The sequence below is a fragment of the Larimichthys crocea genome, chromosome V (assembly GCF_000972845.2).
Source record: "Larimichthys crocea isolate SSNF chromosome V, L_crocea_2.0, whole genome shotgun sequence".
NCBI lineage: Eukaryota > Metazoa > Chordata > Actinopteri > Sciaenidae > Larimichthys > Larimichthys crocea.
The window spans coordinates 390,574-410,558 of record NC_040015.1 but is presented as its reverse complement, the minus strand read 5'-3'; the positions used below and the strand labels follow the sequence as shown (position 1 = coordinate 410,558).

Genomic DNA, 19,985 nt, shown 5'->3' with positions numbered 1-19,985 from the left:
GTGAGCTCAGAGCACTGGGGGAGTGTTAGTGTTTTGGACCACTGGAAAGAAGAGGAGGTTGAAGAGGGTAATTGGTGTCGTGCCAGAACCTGAGCTGGGCGAGTGGGCAATGTAACCAGGCTCAGCAGCCTCTATGGACATAATGACAGAGGAGAAGAGACTGAAGAGGACGTTGATGGAGGAAGTTTAGAAGAGAAAAGGAGAGAGTGAGCGAGCAAGAAGCTGCCGGACAAGAGTAAATGTGGGACTGACTTTTAGTGGTTGGTGAGAGCTTGGTGAAATAAAAGGCTGAAAGACAGACGCCGAGCTGGGCTGACTGCTGTTGGACTAGTCAGTAATATTAGCTGCTGCTATGTCTGCTGTTGTTGACCTTGCTTGATGTTTGGCTCTTAGCAAAGTTGTCGATGTGCTAGTTTTTGATCATAAGTAATGTAATCAGAACAAACACACGTGTACAGCTGTCCATATTTACCACAGTGGGATCTAACTCTGAAACTGGAGGAGACGAATCACAACACTACAGATTTCTACATTATGTTGTTTTAACAGTTATAACAGTGGTCTGAATATTAACTTGGGATATACATTTCAAATAAAAATACTATTCAGTATCCACTGGAAATTTGAAGTTCAAATTCTCCTCAGTTCCTCTGTAATCAAATCAGCTCGCCTCCAACACCAAACCAGACAGAGCCCTTCTCTCCCTCAGAGGAGACTTCCTGGACAGATTATATTCCTGCTCCTGTATTTGATTCATTTCTGCTCCAACCGTGATTTTTCCTCCATGGACGGATGATTTTTTTCCCCGTTGTATTTTATACCACTCTGTTGTATTCAGACGAGACTCTCTGCGGAGAAACAGAATGTCATCCTCCACACCGAGCCTCTCCTTCTCCTCTCTTCACTTCCTCAATTAGGCAGCTCATCCATCGCCATGATTACATGCTGCTAATTAAGCAGCTAATCAGCTAATTACCCAGGAGCAGAGAGGAGCGAGGAGTGTGTGTGTATTTGTGTGTGTGTGTGCGGTTAACACAAGGTGACGTGTGACACAGCAGAGCATAATCCCCGATGGTTTTAATGTGTTTTACTTTATAATTTTTCTGTGAGAACATTGAATGAATGTGTTCATTTCCATAATTTCTTGAAGTTAAACATTTTAAAAGAGAGAAATTAGATTTTAGAGCCAGCTCAGATGCTCAGTATACATGGATCTGCATCCATTCACATCAACTCCAAACTCAATTCTGTGGCATCGTACCGGGGCTTACAGTACATGAACCCACGTGAACACAGACAGAAACACCGAGTGCCAGAGGGGGTCTGAATGATTCAGAGGAAGCTGCACAGGGCCCTGAACGTGCCGGGGATTATAGATACTTATTGTGTCTGAGATGTTCGGGGCATGCCACAAGGGCGGGTGAAAAATTTCAACCAGCATTGACTAATCAGAGACGCTGGATTTACAAGAGAACTAAGAGCTGCTGTTGGTAATGCCCTGCACTAGTTTTACTGCGATTATTGTCTAGAAATGACTTATTTCATTGTGATGTTCGATGATGTGGATGAAAAGTCTGAATTCAATATGAACACAGCCTTGTGCATGTGCAGATTTTACTGAAATATCTGCAGAAAATTATTAAAAAATTAAGAAACAGAGAAGATGTGAATAACTGTTTCCGCTCAGTAGGCTTCAAGGGACAATGTCTAATTTCTGGCTACATTCTCCAAGATAGGGGGCACCTCTTGATCACCTCTTGATCCAATGACACAGTTCAAGACAATTGAACATTAGTAATAAACCTCCATCAATAAACACCTATCAGTATTGAAAACGTGAAGCAGAAACAGAGAATAAGAATCACATTTTATGTTGGTAATGAATAAACGGTAAGATGGAAAGTTCTGTGAACCGCACCGTGTTCATGACATATATGCAGACAAACTGATTTTCAAATTCTAGTGGAAATCCTAATGATTACCAAATATTCCCCACATGGACGCCTGTTTGTCAGTCAGCTTTAAACAGAAATCAGAATGTTTCGACAACACGAGAGGACGGAGAGAGAGAGAAAGAGAGAGAGAGAGAGAGAGAGAGAGAGAGAGAGAGAGAAGGAGTCGGAGACAGCTTTGACATTTCATCAGTCAAATCATCATTAATTCTGAATATAAATGTGGCCGATCTGATTTGAATTTGGGAATATGGAGGACGTAATGAGAGGATCAAACTCACGACCTTCCGGGTCCCAAGATCCAAGGATGTCCCCCCTCGCATGGAAGGGCCTTTAATTCACAAATTGATCCTCACTGATAATCTTATTACAGTGGTGTGATTCTGTCTGTGGGCTCCTGACCCGGCTAACACCGGATAAGACAGATAAGTTGAACTTTATTGATCCCCAAAAGGAAACTGGGACGTTACAGCAGCAAAGTAAAATGTTGCTGGAGGAGTAAAAGGTATTCAGAATTAAGATATTAAAGCAATAAAGGAGAGCGAGTGAAATAAACGTGAATAAAATAAAACAATAAAAAATATTAGAAGAGGCAGCAGAGCTTCTTTATAGCACTAATTAAACGAGCAGCCATGAGGGGAACGAATCCCCAGAGCTATTGACATTTCGCCATATTCAATATGACAGATATGACTGATTAGTTCACCGGGCAGCCTCATCAATAATCCGCCTGCCAATCAAACGTGACCTTTAGAAGTGAGGTGATGAATTAACGGGGCCACAGGACGATCCAATACCAGCCCTCCAATCCATCAAGACGGCTGCAGTGACGGCAGGAGAGCGCCGGTGTTGCGGTGATTTCCGTTTGACTTGTTGTCCGTTGTCAGAATAAAAGTACAGGGGTTTGTTTTATGGTTCTGCTGCAGTAACATGCTCATGCTAGCCACATCTAAAGCAGCTTAAACAGGCGTCCAGGTACAGAGGATTCAGGTGATGTAAGGCACTGGTTCCAAACACAGAAGGTCACAAGGCTTTCTTGATTTTAAGGGGCGTCAAAAAAGTTTTTTAAACTGTACAGCAGGCTCAATGTTGCTGTACCTTACCTGTGACAAAAGACTTGTTTTTGAGGTGTTAAATTGGGCTAACTGAATCTGCCATTAGCGGGCAACGGAACTGGGCTCGGCAACCAATGGGGAATAACGTTACGCTATTGGAGTGGTTCACATTTCACATTGCTATGTTTTGTAATACTGTCTGGTTGTTGTATCTGTTTTCATTAACTTGTTCTTAGTTTGTGCTGCTGCCTGTCTTGACCATGATTCCCTTGAAAAAAGTCAGATGAGTCTGTTAAGGTTGGTGTCTGGCACTTGGCAGCTATATTGGTGATCCTACTGAAGTATTTTTTATGCCTAAAGTTCACTTAACAGCTGTGGCATTGTTGGTTTAAGAAGGTACTGATAGACAATGTCATCCTTGTTGGGGTGCAGTATCAGAAAGCAATGACAAACATAATTTGTGGTTTAGTTTGGCCTCAAATAAGGACTACCTCAATTAATGTCACTTTCATGAAAATTAAATTAACCTTCAGGGAAAAGGTTAATTAAAAAAAAAAAAAACAGAATTCAGATGTATCAAAGCAAGGTCACAGACAAACAGAGAGACAGAACAGGAAGACCGTTCATACCTCAATCTTCTTCCAGACATCGGGATCTTTGTCCTGACTCTGAATGTCCTCCAGCAGCTGGTGCACCAAGGACCCACGTCCCCTTACGTCCACCAGGGGGACTGTCAGCTGCATGCGGCGGTCCGCAGACCTCTGTCCCTCATCGTCTTCAGACTGCAGGTCACTCAAGGGACCAGATTCGATACTTTCGTCCAACGAGGGAGCGATATCGCTGGAGGAGGTGGAGCTAAAGCGGCTGATGAGGTTTCGTCTGTAAGGAAGCTGAGGGCAGGTGGGAGAGAGAACATCAGGGAATATGTTCTGTACCAGTAAAATGTCAAAAACATGAAAGAACAAGTATGCTGTGATATATACCAGGGGTGGCAGAGGAGAAGGAACATCGTCCCCGCTCTCCCTTACACTGCTCATGTTATCTCCGCTCTCCTCCACGTCCCAGTCGGTGTTGAGCTCGGTCAGATCCCAGTCATCCACATCCTGCAAACCCTCCTCGGTAGAGTCGCAGCCACCAGGCCTCTGCAGGAAAAAGATACGTTTCAACAGTCATTATATTCATGTGCAAAAGTGAATGCAGTGTTCATGGCTTTATAAAGAGGTGCAGATAGTTCTGAATTGTTGACTAACCAGTGGGATGGAATGAGCCAGACTTTCCAGTTTCATAGCGAGCATCTCCGTCTTACGGAGCTGAGCAGGGAGGGCCAGGAACTCTTCTGACCCATACCAGTGCTCCTTCTCTGGGCTGGCTTTTGATGAAACCTGGGCCCCCTGTCAGGCGAGAGAGGAATGAAATAAACAGTACAGAAAATATGTTTGTCCACTACACCTGCAAACGTTTGTAATGGATACTACACAGTTTTATAAATAGGGCCCTTTATGTAATAACTTGTAAATTGTAATACAGACTGTCAAGTTTCTGTTTCTGCTGTCTGAATTCAGAATTAGTTTGTGTTTCTCTGTCCATCTACAACCTGTGTCTCTCACATTCATTCACACAGACTTTTAACTTTTAACACAACCAACTCTTCAAACTTCCGTCCTCAACTAAATGAATAAAGCCTCACCTTCTGCCCCTGGCGCTTCACGATCCAGACTGCCGTCTTGCCTTGAGGCGGCCGGGGGTCTGACTCCTCTCCGGATGCCTCCAAGTCTGAGGAGAGGAACTGTTCCCTCATGGGGGAGGGCAACGAGGAGTCAGAGTCCCCCTCACTGTGTGCATGTGTCTCCTTCTGTGTCCTCTCCATTTGTTTTGATATTTCATCCTGAGACATCGGGTCTTGGAGAGGTGGGGGGGCGTTGGTGGTCGGCCTGGGCCCAGATGAACTCCTCAGCTCAGTCAGCGGTCTCTGCACACTCCCCTGTGAGTGTCCTACCTGTCTGGAGCTCACATGGTTTCTCTGGAGGTTGTGCCCGTTCATGACCTGTTTAGTTAAAGAGAATTCGGGTTAAAGGTGACATTTCTGAACATGTTCTGATCTGGTATATTGGACCAATAAGAGAAACAGTACATCAACCTAAACAGGCACAAATACATTTAAAACATGTTCAGTAAGGACTGAACAAATGCAGGAAGAATAACACGGACACAAAACCAGTCCCATTTCAAAAGAATATTGGGAAAATGTCCGCTGGCTGAGGAGCCTCTAACCCCTTGTTTTATACCAAAAGAGACCAACAATGTTTTAACAAAGTCTGGTGGGCAAAACTGTTCTGAAACACATGAACATGGAAAGACATGAAGCCGTGTGGAGAATGGACCAAGACAGCCGTGCCTGATGGAATTTAGAGTTTTGTATGTTTAAGTTACAGCCATCAACTTAAATTATTTCACCTTTGTTTACAAGAAATTTGTACCCGCTATTTTATTTTCTTCAGTCAGATGTTGATCTTCGCAGCCACATCCAAAAATCATCATGTCATTTGTACAAATATATTAAAAGTATCAGGGATTTCACAGTTTCAGTTATAAAAAAAGACATCTTTAAAGGCTTCTACATTAAAAAAAGTAAAGGACAAGCACAAAAAGAGGCACAAACCTGTAGACTCTCATAGGACTGTGAAACATTTTCTGGATAAACAGAGTCCAGTTCCAACCAGAACTTGGAGCGGTCTGGAGGATCCATGAGAGAAGGGGTGCTCCGACTCAGCTCGGCCTGCAACTGGAGCCCAGAGACCAGGTTAACGTTACCCAGACCTCCCCTTGAGTCCTCCACCCTGGTTCCTCCGTCTGAGAACAGAGCAGCTCTCTTGGGAAGTGATGGCTGTGTGGGTGACACTTCTGTGCTGTGGCTCACACCCTGCAGGGGGCGCTTTGCACTTTCACTGTGGTCGGGCGCAGTAAATGACGGAGAATAGTTGTGGTTTGTTGAGTCACTGGACGTGATGAGTTCTGGTAAACTGTTATGGTGTTCGTGGTTTGAGAGGCGGGATTCTTCGCTCTCCTCTGCCTCCAGTTCCAGATTTGAGTTTTGGGTTTGACTGAGCTCCTGAGAAGGGTCGTCCCCGTCTCCCTCAACTCCCCGGGCCTCGGGCTCGTCACCGGGGCTGTAGTCACTTAATTCGAAGGCGGTGATACCACAGTCTAAAGAGAAGTAGTCCTGGCTACAGCGAATAGTCAGCTGACCACAGTCGTCCACCTCTGTCAGAGCGTCGAGACGAGTCTGGAGAGGAAGAGTTAGTCTCGTTAATGTTTCACACCATCACTGACCACGTTTACAGGAAGACTCATTCTTCTCATCATCATGTAAACAGCATATTCTGTTTGTCCCAATGTAGCTTTTTTATGCGCTGATATTTTTCTGGTTTTAGGAGTATTTTTTGGACATGTATACATTCAGAACATGCGTCTCATGCATGGAGAGAACAACTAACGTTTTCTGACTGCAACAGTGACCAAAGTTGAAAATGGGTTGTCGGTTAGTTTTTAGGATGTGAACAACACAATATTGATTCTTTGAGGTAGAAATTTATGTTCAATAACCACCACTAATATATAGACCCATAGCTGTGTGTGTGCGGGTGTGTGTGTTTGTGGTTTATACCTGGTGCTGGTCCTCGCTGAAGGCCTGCAGGATGTCAGTCTGGCGGGTGAAGTTTCCGTTGGAGTCCTGCAGGCCCTGCAGCAGACGCTCCTTCAAGACCAGAACTGAGACTCGGAGCTGGTGCCACAGCAGCTGCACCGTCCTGAACCACATGAGACAAAACACCATACAGTTGGCAAAGAAATATCACACAAGAGGGAGTGGTGTAAATATCGACACAGCTGTGATTCTGTCATAGTTAATCAAAGTGTGCTGATATTCAGTATAACAGCACAACTTTAAGTGTGATATTTCTTTTATACAAGCTTCACTTATTACCTAACAGTAATAAGTGACAACAGATTATAATTTGTTTGTTTTGTCTGAACACTAGCTTGTTGTCTGTCTTGTCTGTTGACAGTCGCTTTGGTGTAAATATCGGTCTCTTTCTCGTGGTGACGTTCAGATAAAAACAAAGATGTTTATCATATATTAATATTATCAGAAGGTAGTCGTGCTTTCCTTCACACCAAACAGGAAGTCATCATTCCTACTGTCGTCTAACACTAAAATAACGAATTGTTGAGGCGACAAACTCCAAAACATAAAGTTTGTACAGAAACACAGTTTATCTTTATGGATTATATTGATGCTATATGATGTCCTTTCGTGTTTGTAGAGTGATGTGCTTTTACGTAATGAATTGTTCAAATGTCATATTTCTTAAAGAGAGTTTGGTGTCACAGGGAGCTTTAGTTTAATTCAAACTGATATTATGTTTATTTTTTAATGTTCTGTCAACGCTACAGAAACATTAGGTAACTGTTAAGTATGATAAGGTTGTCTGATGTTGACTGCTGTTAGTTATTGGTTTGATTAATGGTTGTGTATTGATTACTGATGGCGGCTGATCAGGTTTATTATCAGCTGGTCGTATTAAGTTTCTAAAATATGTTCATCTCTGTTTCAATCTAAGATAGATGATAAATGTTAATGTAATATTAATATTAGAGCGGAGTGATACGTGTAGTTTAAAGTCTCAGTTCTGTTGTGCTCTATATCAGCACCGATGGAACGAGTCTTGTCCGATCAGATTACTTGGTTGGAACTAACTTTTGCATAATTACTATTAATAAATAAATAACCTGCCTGCTGTGTAATACACTGCTTAGACTGTGTGCAGTTTTATGGATCTGCGGACACAAACGTATTTAAAGTTTTACTTCATAATTTGTTGGTTTATGTATTCATTTCACATTCATAACTTTTCTTTATAGCAGAGATATAATTAGTTCCTCATACACTTCAAACTTTATTGTTATGCATTTAAGGTCCTGTATTTTTCTTCTCAGTGTGATAACGATGTGATCTTTGGAAATCACTTCTTCACTTGTAGAAATTTCAAATTTATGCAAAACAGTAAAAGAATAAATAATTATATTCTTGTGTTTCATTTGGACTATTTTCTACAGAAGTCTCATGGAAGTTTCATGGATCCATAATTAGACAAAAAGACAGTATCGATAAACCCACAGAACCAGAACCAGTGCTTGAACGTGAAAGTAAGTCTTATCTTGTCTTGTGAAAACTCACCTGATGTCAACGATGATGTTAACCGAGTAGGACAGGAGTTTCAGGGAGAACTCTGTCTCCAGCAGGGCATGAATCTGCTCCACATGGTCTGAGATGTCCTCACAGATGTCCTAAAACCACAAAGACAGACACACAAAAAAGCATTAGCAATGGCAATGAAATATCACGAAATAATGTCTCGGGCTGAATAAGTAATCCAACACATGTATAAAAGCTCTACCTCATCACCGATACATCAGTGTGAATATTAAGTATAAACCTCTGAGAGTCAGGAGAGAACAAAAACATCTTGCGAGTGCTGCGGCAGTAAAAGCAGAACTGATGAAGATCTGTGACGTCATGTTTCCAGTTTTAGACATGAGTCAGTTTCATGTGGGATCAGTTCCAGGTTTGGATGTAAAAACATGGAGAACAAGTCCTGTATGTCAGTCAGAGATCAACACGGACTTGAGAGCACACTTATTACCGACTGATGTGCCTAAACTAAATTCAGATGCTGTAAAAAACACAGACAGACAGACAGACGGACTCCAACAGGAAACCACTGAGCAAAAATATCAGCTCTGTCTTAAGCTCTTCCTTAATGTTGAGGTCATAGTCAGTGGTGTCCTGGTCTGCACTAATACTGAGAGATAAATAACTTTTAAGTATGACTGACAGTGAAAGAATTTAATGTGAAGTTCTTATCATCATTCAGCGTGTTTCTGTCCAGATATGATGCAGATTTTAAACAAATTCCAGGTAAATCGTCAAAAGAAAATGTGAATATATAATATATAAATATTAGAGTATTTATGCCACTGCAGCCAGGTGCAGGCTCTGCCCTGTTCGGGGCTTTTGTCTTCAGTAAGGGTTGGTTTGGTTTAGCTTGATGCTTTAGGTTGTCCTTTTCTTTTGTTCCACACTATTATCACTTGCACACTCACACTTTCTCACTCATGTACACCCTACACCACCGATACCACTGCTCCTACACACTCCATATCTTCAAATCCTTTATTGTTCAATTTGATCTAGTATGATTTAATAAAGAATTGCTTAAACAGATGTACACGGTGTGGCTTCTATGACAGTAATAATCACAGTGTGATGTTAAACGTGAGGCTTATTCACTTTCTGAGAGTATGATGAAAAGATATCAGTCTCCTGTCTGTGTGTTAAAAACAAAGCTGAAGTCAGGATGCATTTAGCATAGCTTAGAATAGCAGTTTATCAAACAGATGTGATGGATTTAACAAACAACATACAGTGTGTTGGTTATTGAGCTTTTGTGATGTTGATTACATTTTGGACAAAGCCAGGCTAACTGTTTCCCCCTGTTTTCAGTCTTTATGCTAAGCTACGGCAATTACACCCTGACTACAGCTCCATACTTGTGTTACAACTTGTGTTTTTCTTTATTGTGCTTTCTAGAAAATGTTTCACTATTCTTAATAAGTTTATGTTTGCTTGAATGTGCTACTCCTCTCACAATGATCAAACCGAACTTTATTATCATTCACTAATAAACTGAATCATGTTTATTATTTAACCCTTTAATCTACGATATAATTTTATCAAGTGTTCACATTGTCTGTGTATATAAATCACTTTAGCGTCTATTCATCCTAAATTTGTTTGTTTGTTTGCTTGTTTTCTTGTTAAAGGCAGAAAATTGCCTTTGTGCATTCCTTCAAGAAAAAAAAACATATTTAAAACCATCAACAGAACAAAGTGGGTGTGAGAATTAGTGCATCTTGGACACTTTTACATGGCAAATACATATCAAAATGGAATTAAAACTGAGCCCTAGTAATAAATGAGTATAATAAAAGACTTTCCTGAAATTGCAAACGAATCCGGACTAAAATTAGATGACCTTTTAAAAAGCAGATGATCTGGCTTCAACAGATACTTTTTACATCCACCTCTAGCCGCTGAGTCACCGTGCTGCTCCATGGTGACCTGCCTGAACAACACAACACCTCCTGCTCTGCTGCAGCCTGGATTCAAACACCGCCCGGCATGTGAGAATGTAGGTCACACATTCTGCCAGCTTGGCTCACGTAAGCTTGGCTAACAGAGTGACCTGCTGAGCACGGGTCCAAATTAAAAATAGATTTGTCACTACTGTAAGCGGGGCTGCAGCCCTGCTGGAACATACTGCCTGCATGTTACCGATGTTCAGATACAAAGACGACTGCAGAGGACATGCAGCTTTTCATGTCACCTGTATGAGGGCAGCACTCAGTTCGCAGGTGTCATGGTGAGTCAAGCTGAACGTTGTCGGCTGTGTTCTGACTCTGGGTGTCCAAATGTGAGTCAGCTCTGGCCCATATGTGTCTGACAGATTTAGCTAGAAGTTTGGGAGTGCAGACTTGGGCAGACTCAAGCAGAGAATCAGCTCTGGTCAGCATCACATGGGCCAGTTTACATCATTCATCAAGAGTCTGTCATGAGTCTTAAAACAAGACATGCTGTATTTTAGGGATGCGCACAAACTTGTCGACTAACAGAATCATTTTATTGGTTTATAAAGCTTTTAATATTCCTTTGCCTTTTCTTATTTAAAGATGAGTTGACTAGTCTATTTTTAAAATTCACTTTAAAGCCTCATTGTGTAACTTTTCATTTCTGTCATTCGTACGTCTGTTCTCACACTATGTAACTTTGGGCTCCGGGTCGGGAGAAGTACGTAGCGCTTTACGGCACTAAGTCACACACCACCAACTATTTGACTGATTTTGGTGAAACTGGATCATATTTTATGGAGAAAATGTTTTCTGGTTTCCTGATGGACAGTAAACTGCTATTAAACTGTAGCTGCTTTCGGTGGGCGAAACCAGTGTTGCGCCATAACCTACTGGCTGAGCGGACAATGTAACCGTGCTCATCAGCCTCTAAGGACATAATGGCAGAGGAAAAGAGCCAGAGGAAGCTAAGAAGAGAAAAGGAGAGAGTGAGTGAGCAGGAAGCCTTTGAGTCATTTAGTTTAATTGTTCTTACTGATCCTGCCTCTCTAACAGTGAGTAAAGAGCACATTTTAAAGGCCCCAAAATGTGTGAAATAAATGGTGACTGTTTCTGTACTTGTGTAGCTGCGTCCCTAAAGACATTGTAGAAAGTTCATCACATCTTTCTCAATTAGAAAATCTAGAGTAAAGTGTGTGCTTCTTTTATCTGACACTGCCTCTTCAAAAGCAACCTGCTGGGAGATCAAGAACAGCCCCAAGAGGAAAGGAGTGCAGTTAGGGGAGTTCATGGTGAACACACTGTTCAGGAAACATACACACACACACACACACACACACACACACAGAAATCTGTAATTTACTGACACATGAACTGTAACACACAGTAAAGTTAAACATGCACTTAGTGGATGCACACAAATCCCCAAAATGTGCACAGTCCCTCAGCCAACACAAAATGTATGAGAACTCACAGCTTAACACACACACACTCATTTCATCATCAAAGCGCTGTCATGTCGTCCTAAAACAGTGGTGAACATGTCACCCGTGTCTTTCAGATGCTTCAATAATTCACAAACAGCTTTAATATGCTAATACATGCACACACACACACACACACACCAGAGGCCCTATCTGACTGAATTAACACCAAGTCTGTCGTTTCTATCTGAAGTCATTTGTTAGAAAATCTTCAGTCCAGTCAGACAGCTGAGAGCTAATGCGATCATGCTGGGTGTGTGTGTGTGTGTGTGTGTGTGTTTCTGAAGGACATGTTTTGTCAGTATATGTTGGTTGGAAACTGAAGTAGTGCATTTTAGTGCTTCCTGTTTGACACAGTGTATGAGTGATCCTGAGGGCTGCTCTGATGTCCTCCAGCTGCTCAGCTTCAACTCAGAGTTTCTTGATGGACAGATAGCTAGTTAGCAGGCAACAGAACCGGGCTCAGCAGCTGGACTGGACCGGATGCGAGCACAGCCTCTGAGACCAACAGGGAATAACGTTACACTACAGAGGTGATTTACAGACTTAATGATGGAAAGATTGATAAGTAGTGATCAACTAATTATCATTAGCTCGGTCAGCCGTGTAACTGAACTGACTCGGCTCTGGGATGTCAGGAGCCAAACCCGGCAAGAAAACCACCTCAGTAGACTGTATTCACTGACAGACTGGACTCTGCTGGTTTCAGAGGTTGTGTCTGTCTGTTCAATGAAAGGTAGACGCTGACACTAGCTCATAGCACTAGTTCACACTTCCTGTTTCATGGGGACTTTAATATCATAGTAATATTAGATTAAACCAAACATCGAGAGGCATGGAACTACTTAATTATAACCGATAATGTCAGACTATTACCCCAATAATACCGTGTTGATACAGAGCCGTGAAGTGAAGCCACAGATCCATGTGATCTCTCCTTGTCCCCATGTTAGCGGGCAAACTGTCTGTTTAAAGTTGAAGGATAACTTAAATAAATATGCAGGTGGGTCAATAACGTCACAAGGACAAGACAAATAAAAAACCGTGACAGTTTTAACACACGGCCAGCTGAAAATTTCACAAATCAAAAACTGAGAACAGGATGAGAACTTCAGGGACACATTTTTCACATTTAATTTGACTGACAGTTGATTAACATTGAAGGGCTTGTTCCCCCTCAGAGCATGTGTCTACATAAACCCTGGTGTGTGTGCGTGCACACACAACACCATGTTCATTAAAGAAACTCATATTTAGAATCACACATTTCTATAATACACACTCTTCGATCTCATGCACACACATATTTCTTGCACCCCGGTCACGTAGAGTCAAGACATGACCTGTCAATCACAGAGTCCATACATCCAGCGGGGCTTCTAATTGCCTAAAATCAATCTGAAGCAAGTCGACTTGGGCATCAGCTCCAATCCCAGCTCACCCTCATCACCGCCAACATCAAGGGCTTCAGAGCGTCTGCGTTCAAACTGCCCGCGACAGCTCAGCCTCATCCGCACCCATTCGATCTAATAACCTTCAACTCCTCCCGTACAGCCCATCAGCGCAGCGTGTTTTACCTTGGAGATCAAATGCTCTGTGCTCCTTCTCCCCCTGGAGTATTCAAATTAAGCGGCTTCAAAGATGACCGAGACCCGCTGCTGCGATACAAAGACTCGTTACAGTTATTTTTTTCAAAGTGTTAGCTTCTGCAAAAACACTCCGAACTTGGCCTTTCCGGCTGAGGTTCGTGTTCACGAGTGGGTTATCTGGACTCTCTGCTGCTGGACATTTAAACAACTGTAACCTTATATAGGTCGAGAAAGAGCCTTGAATAACCAGAGTTCACAGAAGAGCCGTGTAAATCCCTCTGTTTACTGATGGTGATTATGAGATGTGAGCAAAACACAACGTCTTCATCTCTTTCCACTCTGCACAGTCGGTCAGGATCTCCCTCAGAACACAATCTGAGTGCTTCCATAAGATTGTAAACCTGGGGACACTCAGCAGAGTCATTTTTAGATTTACAGAGGAAACCGGGTTGAATCCCGCCAAACTAGAATCACAGATATCAACGTAATGATGTATATTTCTGGTTCTGGTTATTAACAACAACTTAAACTACATTTTTGTGTCTACAATACAAAAATCAGGCTTTTATTTAACATGTTTTGATTGACACTGGAAATACGGGCGCTATGGGGTCTAGAGAGAACGGTCTTAAATGAAGAACTTCCTAAGTTCAGATGGCATTGACTTGGTTCTAAATTCAAACTTCAGAAAAGGGCAGAATGAAGTGAAGAATATTATGAATCAAAATACTTGTCAAACGATGACCAAATGATGGTGCTTTAAAGTTCCCGGACCAAGAATTAACAGGTACTTATCGACTGCCAAGACATACTACATCCACAGTCCTCAAAACTCAAAAAGATCAGTTCGTACCTTCATTGTGGGCTGATAATTGGGAAGAAAACTTTTCTTGTCTTTTCTCATCCATTATAGCAAACTAGCTAACCAGTCACAAAGGAAGTGAAGTGACAGTCGTCATGTACATGTGTACATTTTAAACTACAAATACAAATGCAGGCCTGACAGGATGATTAAAGAAGAGAATAAAACATATGTAATATTCTCAAAACATTATGAGTTAAAAGCAGCTGCGACTTCATCCTTCTAACCGTCGAACATCAGACCCTGGTAACCCTAACCCTGGTAAAATTGGAGGGAAATCATCCGTCCGGAGGAGCTCGTAGTGTTCCTGTCTCTTCTTTGCTGGTTATGTACATGGATGCAGGTCTGTTCACTGTTTACTTTTCTATTTAAACTTGACTCAACTTAAATGTTTTACAGTGTTTTACGACAAAAAATCAAATTCAACCCAACACAACACAGTGACAGTAACCTTTTTGCAACAAAATCTGTGCAACGAAATTTAAAGAACATAAAGCATGTCTCAGCTAAACCTTCTCTTTGCTATAGGAAGTCGACAACAGAAGCAACACAATGTCAAAATGTTGTTTCTCTGTGACTTCACCAGCATTAAAAATCCGGATTCCTCTCATCCAATATTCAAATAAAAGCATTTAGTTTGAAGCGTCTCGATAAACTAAAGTAAACCTCTATATGCTCAAAAAGTTCCTGTTCATGTTGGACTGAAGCTGCAAAATACTCACACCAACTTTGAATGAGAATTCATTCTGTTTTCATTTCTAAAAAGTGATCATGTGACAGCTTGGAAACAAAGAAAAAGCTCCATTCAGAGACTTCATCAGTCATCCTTTGATTTTCACTTTCTTCATTTAGGGGAAAGTGAAACTTCCAAACAACCAACACGGAGCAGGTCAGAGGTCAGACAGAAGAAAGCAGCGTTTCTTACCTTTTCACACCGTTTGATCGTCCTTTGCCAGATCAATAATATTTTTAATATCCAAAAATTTGTCTTGAATCGTACCGCAAGACAAGTTTGTCTGCACTCGAAGCAGCGAGAAGTGTGAAGTCTGCTCAAAGCTTCAAACACACTGCAGCTCCCATGTGGGAAATGGTGACCGACCGACGCGCCAGCTGTGTGTGTGTGTATGTGTGTAATGACCTGCTTCTTGCGTGGGGGTGTTGGTGTTGGGGAGAGGAGGGGTGACAACAGTTGGAGAGGTTATTTTAGGACCAACCTCACCCACCCCCTACAACACACACACAGACTGTAGCTGGGTGTCATTCTTACCACTTAAAACACACACAGACACTCTGTCACCCCTCTCTCCCCTATTGTCTACACGTTCATAGACTGTAATGCACACATTTTACACACACAGATACATACTTTCTGTTTCATGTCTGAAACAGGTTCAAACTCTGATTGGATATGACCATCCTCTTCTTCTCAGGTTTCCCACAACTTCTCACCCCTTAATCCTACCTAGCACAGCTCTGTGACATCGTGCTCAGGTCATTTTTCTTGGTTTATGTGCTTCTACCATGAGTAAGTAGGCTACTTAAATTGTTTCTCTTTTGTCTGTTTGTCTGTTGTTTCAAAGGATGTTTTATTTTAAAAATTGAACGGATTTCCTGTGCCTGACCTCCTGTCACCTCAATCTGTTTTCTGCTGCTTGACAAAGCGGCAACCTCTGTGGCTGTAAATTAAACTCAACATGGGAAGTGTCAAAAACTGCAGTTCCTTAAACGTCCACTTGAGGCTGGCTCCAGAAGTGAGTCAGTCTCCATAAGTCCCCATGTTCAAATGTCCAACTTCACAGCAGAAATAAACATGTTTACAGCCTGGTACAAAAAACAGTTTTGGTCTCTGTAGCTAATTTCCCCGTTCATGACAACTGTACTGAGGGTGAATTTATATACAAATACAAATTGAATTCAAGCATTTTACAAGGGCTTTCCAGGCCCATTTCCCTGAAATGACACTGACTTTTTATGATGAGAACTGATGGAACCAGCCTATTTACAAATGATCAAAAAATATCAATTTCTACTCTTGCACAAAATATCTAAATCTATCATACACATGTCTATATTCAGGAACATTCAAGGTCTTTTTCCTTCAACTTTCAAGAGCTCGTATGACAGCAGAGTTCCAGACGATTATCTTAAAATGCTCAAATGAACTAAAGATTTTGATTTGCTGCATCATTGTGAACAGGACTTCACATAAATTCATGTTTTTTACATGATGTTATTGTCTCCAGTGTTCTATGGCTGGAAAACAACAAATGATTTATTCATTTAAAGATAATAATGCTGTTCGCTAAACACACATATCTGTATTTCTACCTCACAGAGATCACATAAATCCTGGACTTGCTCTAACCCAGGGGTCCCCAAAATTTCTCAGCTCAAGACCTGAAAGAGAAATTTGGTGTCTCCCCGCGATACAAAACGATGAGCCTTTCACACCGATATGTAGTAACTCACCGCCTCCAGTCATTTCAAAGACGTGAAGGTGGCAGAGGGGAAGCAGTCCCATGCACACATTGTGCTCTTCAGTCCAAATTTCATCATGGTGAACTGCCTGGAAGCAGCAGCCGCTTTTAAGAAAGTTTTGCATGTGTATTTGTTATGAATACAAAAACAAGCAACAACTTCATCAAGCAAGGTCAACAACACAAGACATAGCAGCATTAGCCAGCTAATATTACTTACTAGTCCAACAGCAGTCACCAAGCTTTCACCAACCACTAAAAGTCAGTCCCAGATTTACTCTTGTCCAGCTCTTGTCTGCCTCTGCTGAGGCCGGTTACACTGCCTTCTCACCCAGCTCTGGTTCTGGCACAACACTTCCTTCACTCCCTGTTAGCATTCCCCATGCATGAAAACCTCCTTTTCTTCTTCCCGGTGATCTAAAACTCCTGTGGTACAAACACTAACACTCCCCCGGTGCTCTGAGCTCATAGCCCGGGCAGCCCAGCTAACAAACTGAGCTAACATTAGCTCACAGCAGCTACAGTTGTCAGCAGTTTACTTCACTGTCCATCAGGAAACTCTGTAAATCACAGAGAGTTGAGGCGGAGCAGCCGGAGGACATCAGAGGGAAAAGCAGAAAACATTTTCTCCATAAAATATGATCCAGTTTCACCAAAATCAGTCAAATAGTTGGTGGTGTGTGACTTAGTGCCGTAAAGCGTTACGTACTTCTCCTGACCCGGAGCCCAAAGTTACATAGTGTGAGAACAGACGTACGAATGACAGAGACACCATTCACCTGATTACAAGTCAGTGTAGCATCAACAGGATTTAACAGACGTTGGTTCGTGAGAGAAAAGTTACATGGTGTTGCTTTAGCTCACAATTCAAACAGCTGCTCCAGATCCTTGTTATTTTTCCTAAGGCCTATCTCCAGAAGAGTTAGTCTGGATTAAAATCTGCAGAGAGTGTTGCTGCTCTGTCGGCCATGCTTTTTTGTCTTATATCATGTCACAAGTTTATAGGACTCATACCTTCTGAAATTCTTCTGAAATATTATCAGATCAGTTTATGATACAGAAGTTTTTCTTTCAAGTTTCAAGTTCATAGCTTGTTTCCGTTTGTATGAAATCATGTTAAACTGTGTCAAACATGTTAAACTATGATCAGTGACAGTGATCATATTTGACTGTGAGTGTTAAAGTAAGGTCAGCTGAACTCTCTCTCATCCTCCTTTCCTTCCTCCCCCCACCTCACCATCTTTATATGAATATCTATCTCTCCATGTTCAGAGCCGTTCCCAGAATTCCTGGGGTAGCAGCGACAGTGACATCAGCAGACGGAAATATCCGGACAGCTGGGAGACCGCAGCCTGCTTCTGGACGGTTTTTAAATAAAGCTCTGCGGGTTTGAATCAGGGGACACACGGGTCAAGTTGCAAAGCTGCATGATTTTAAGAGAAACTACTTTTTATATCACCTCATGGCCCAAGAAACAAGTCAAACCACTTCCAACATAGTTACTGTCTCTGGAGGAAGAGGAAAAATCTTTATTCTTGGTCCTAATCAGATAAATAGGAGCATCAATCCTGAGTCTCATTTACATTACTAATACTAATAACACAACAGTGACATGCTCATACATCTGCACTGTGTCAATCGCTGTGTCTTCATTTACGTAATTCCATACTCACACTTGCTATATTGAGCACATAAGTGTGTTCACTGCCCATTATGGCATAATGCAGTGTATTGTAAGTACCCACAGGGTGCATTCATAAAAGTCATGCTTTTATGAATGTCCTACCTGCATGAACATTACTACGTAACTGAAACCAATTAATATCAGATATTAATATCAGATATTCCTCTGTGTGCCACTAGAGGTTGGTACACGTACCATAGTTTGAGAACTATGTTTAGAATAAAGCAGAAGATAAAAATAAATGCACATGAAGTGAGCTGCAAAAATCAAAAACAACTTCTGTGTTTTCCATGTTTTTAAATATATTTTTTAAATTACTGGTGTGTGTGTGTGTGGTAATAGTGTAAATCTACTGTGTGTTCACAACAGCAGCCTCTCCCTCTCAGACATTCTCCATGCAGCTGTTACACACCGCCTGCAGCCGGATGCTAAGAATGGCTGAGAGGCTAGCATACCAACACACACACACACACACACACACACACACACACACACACACACACACACACACACACACACACAGAAACAGTGGTTGCATCACCATAATTGTATCCAACAGTCGCTCCGTGGCAAGGTCAGGTTATAGAAAAATGCCCTGCAGGCAAACGCATTAGAAATATGACAGAGAGGAAGAGAGACACAGAGAGAGAGGAAGAAGAAGAAGATAAAAGAAAGAAAGTGAGAAAAGAGCAGCGAGGTCGGGATGAAGAAGAAGAGAAAACACCAGAGGCGTGGAAACAATTTCAAACAGCAGTCTGATGATCTGTCCCCTTCCAGCCGCCGCTGAGCCTGATGCCCACCACGCCCGCAATTAAGTCAAATAAAGCTTGTGCCCACTTTGACCTGGATGCTCCGTGTCAAGGTGGCGTCCAATCAGATGCTCAGCATGTGGCGGCAGCATGAATCCAGGTCTGATTGGCCTGAATGAGCTCATTATTTAACACAAATCAGCTGCTGATGAAGCTGAAGAACTTTATTACAAAACATTTACAAACAAAACTGCTCAGCCGAGCTGTTACCGTGGAAACATCTGTAGCTGTTATGCCACGATTACACTGCTCAGATCTGACATGTAGCTCCTGTGGTTATCCGATTTATGACGCTTCATAACACTAGATGAAAGAATCTCCGGTGAGTGTGTTCAGCACAGAACTGGAGGATGGAGGAACAGCTAGCATGGCCATGTCTAAGGTTTAGAAGAAAATACATCTGCAGACATTCAATAATTAACATGTGTGATCTGATTTGATTAATCCTGACAATTAAGTGACTGTCCAGACTTTTGTCAGTTGCCATGATGTCTGAACCATAGACAGTGTAAAACCTGGACGTAGTCTCCATGAGAGCTGTTGTGTCTCCCGGCTAAAGAAGTTGAGCGTAGGTGGTGCTGAGGTGGGCTTAATGAAGGCTCAAACAAGCCACCTTTAACAATCAGAGCGACCGTGTTGTTAATTCTGCATAACTTCAAGCCTTTTACAACTGATATTTTAGTTTTGTTGTTTTCTGTGGTGCAGTGGTTAGCACCATCGCCCTCGCAGCAAGAAAGTTCCTGGTTTAAACCTCGGCTGGCGTGTTTCTGTGTGGAGTTTACATGTTCTCTATGTGTCTGTGCAGGTTTTCTGCTGGTACTTGTGCAGTTCCCAGGTTAATTGGTGAGTCTAAACTGCCCGTAGGTGTGAATGTGAGTGTAAATGGTT

General features: G+C 42.0%; 1 protein-coding gene across 3 annotated transcripts in view; it reads right to left on the bottom strand.

Moving 5' to 3' along the window:
* The window catches only part of akap6 (A kinase (PRKA) anchor protein 6), a 208,912-nt gene that overhangs the window by 152,641 nt on the left and 36,286 nt on the right, over positions 1-19,985 (bottom strand). For 2 of the 3 annotated variants that reach the window (XM_019260384.2, XM_019260385.2), the window contains exons 4-10: positions 8,244-8,353; positions 6,672-6,813; positions 5,667-6,290; positions 4,695-5,051; positions 4,258-4,398; positions 3,991-4,149; positions 3,637-3,897 (exon numbers count right to left, since the gene is read on the bottom strand). In XM_019260384.2, the coding sequence (XP_019115929.2) occupies positions 3,637-3,897; positions 3,991-4,149; positions 4,258-4,398; positions 4,695-5,051; positions 5,667-6,290; positions 6,672-6,813; positions 8,244-8,353 (1,794 nt within the window). The remainder of the gene's footprint in view (positions 1-3,636; positions 3,898-3,990; positions 4,150-4,257; positions 4,399-4,694; positions 5,052-5,666; positions 6,291-6,671; positions 6,814-8,243; positions 8,354-19,985) is intronic. The other variant, XM_019260387.2, reaches the window with a different exon arrangement.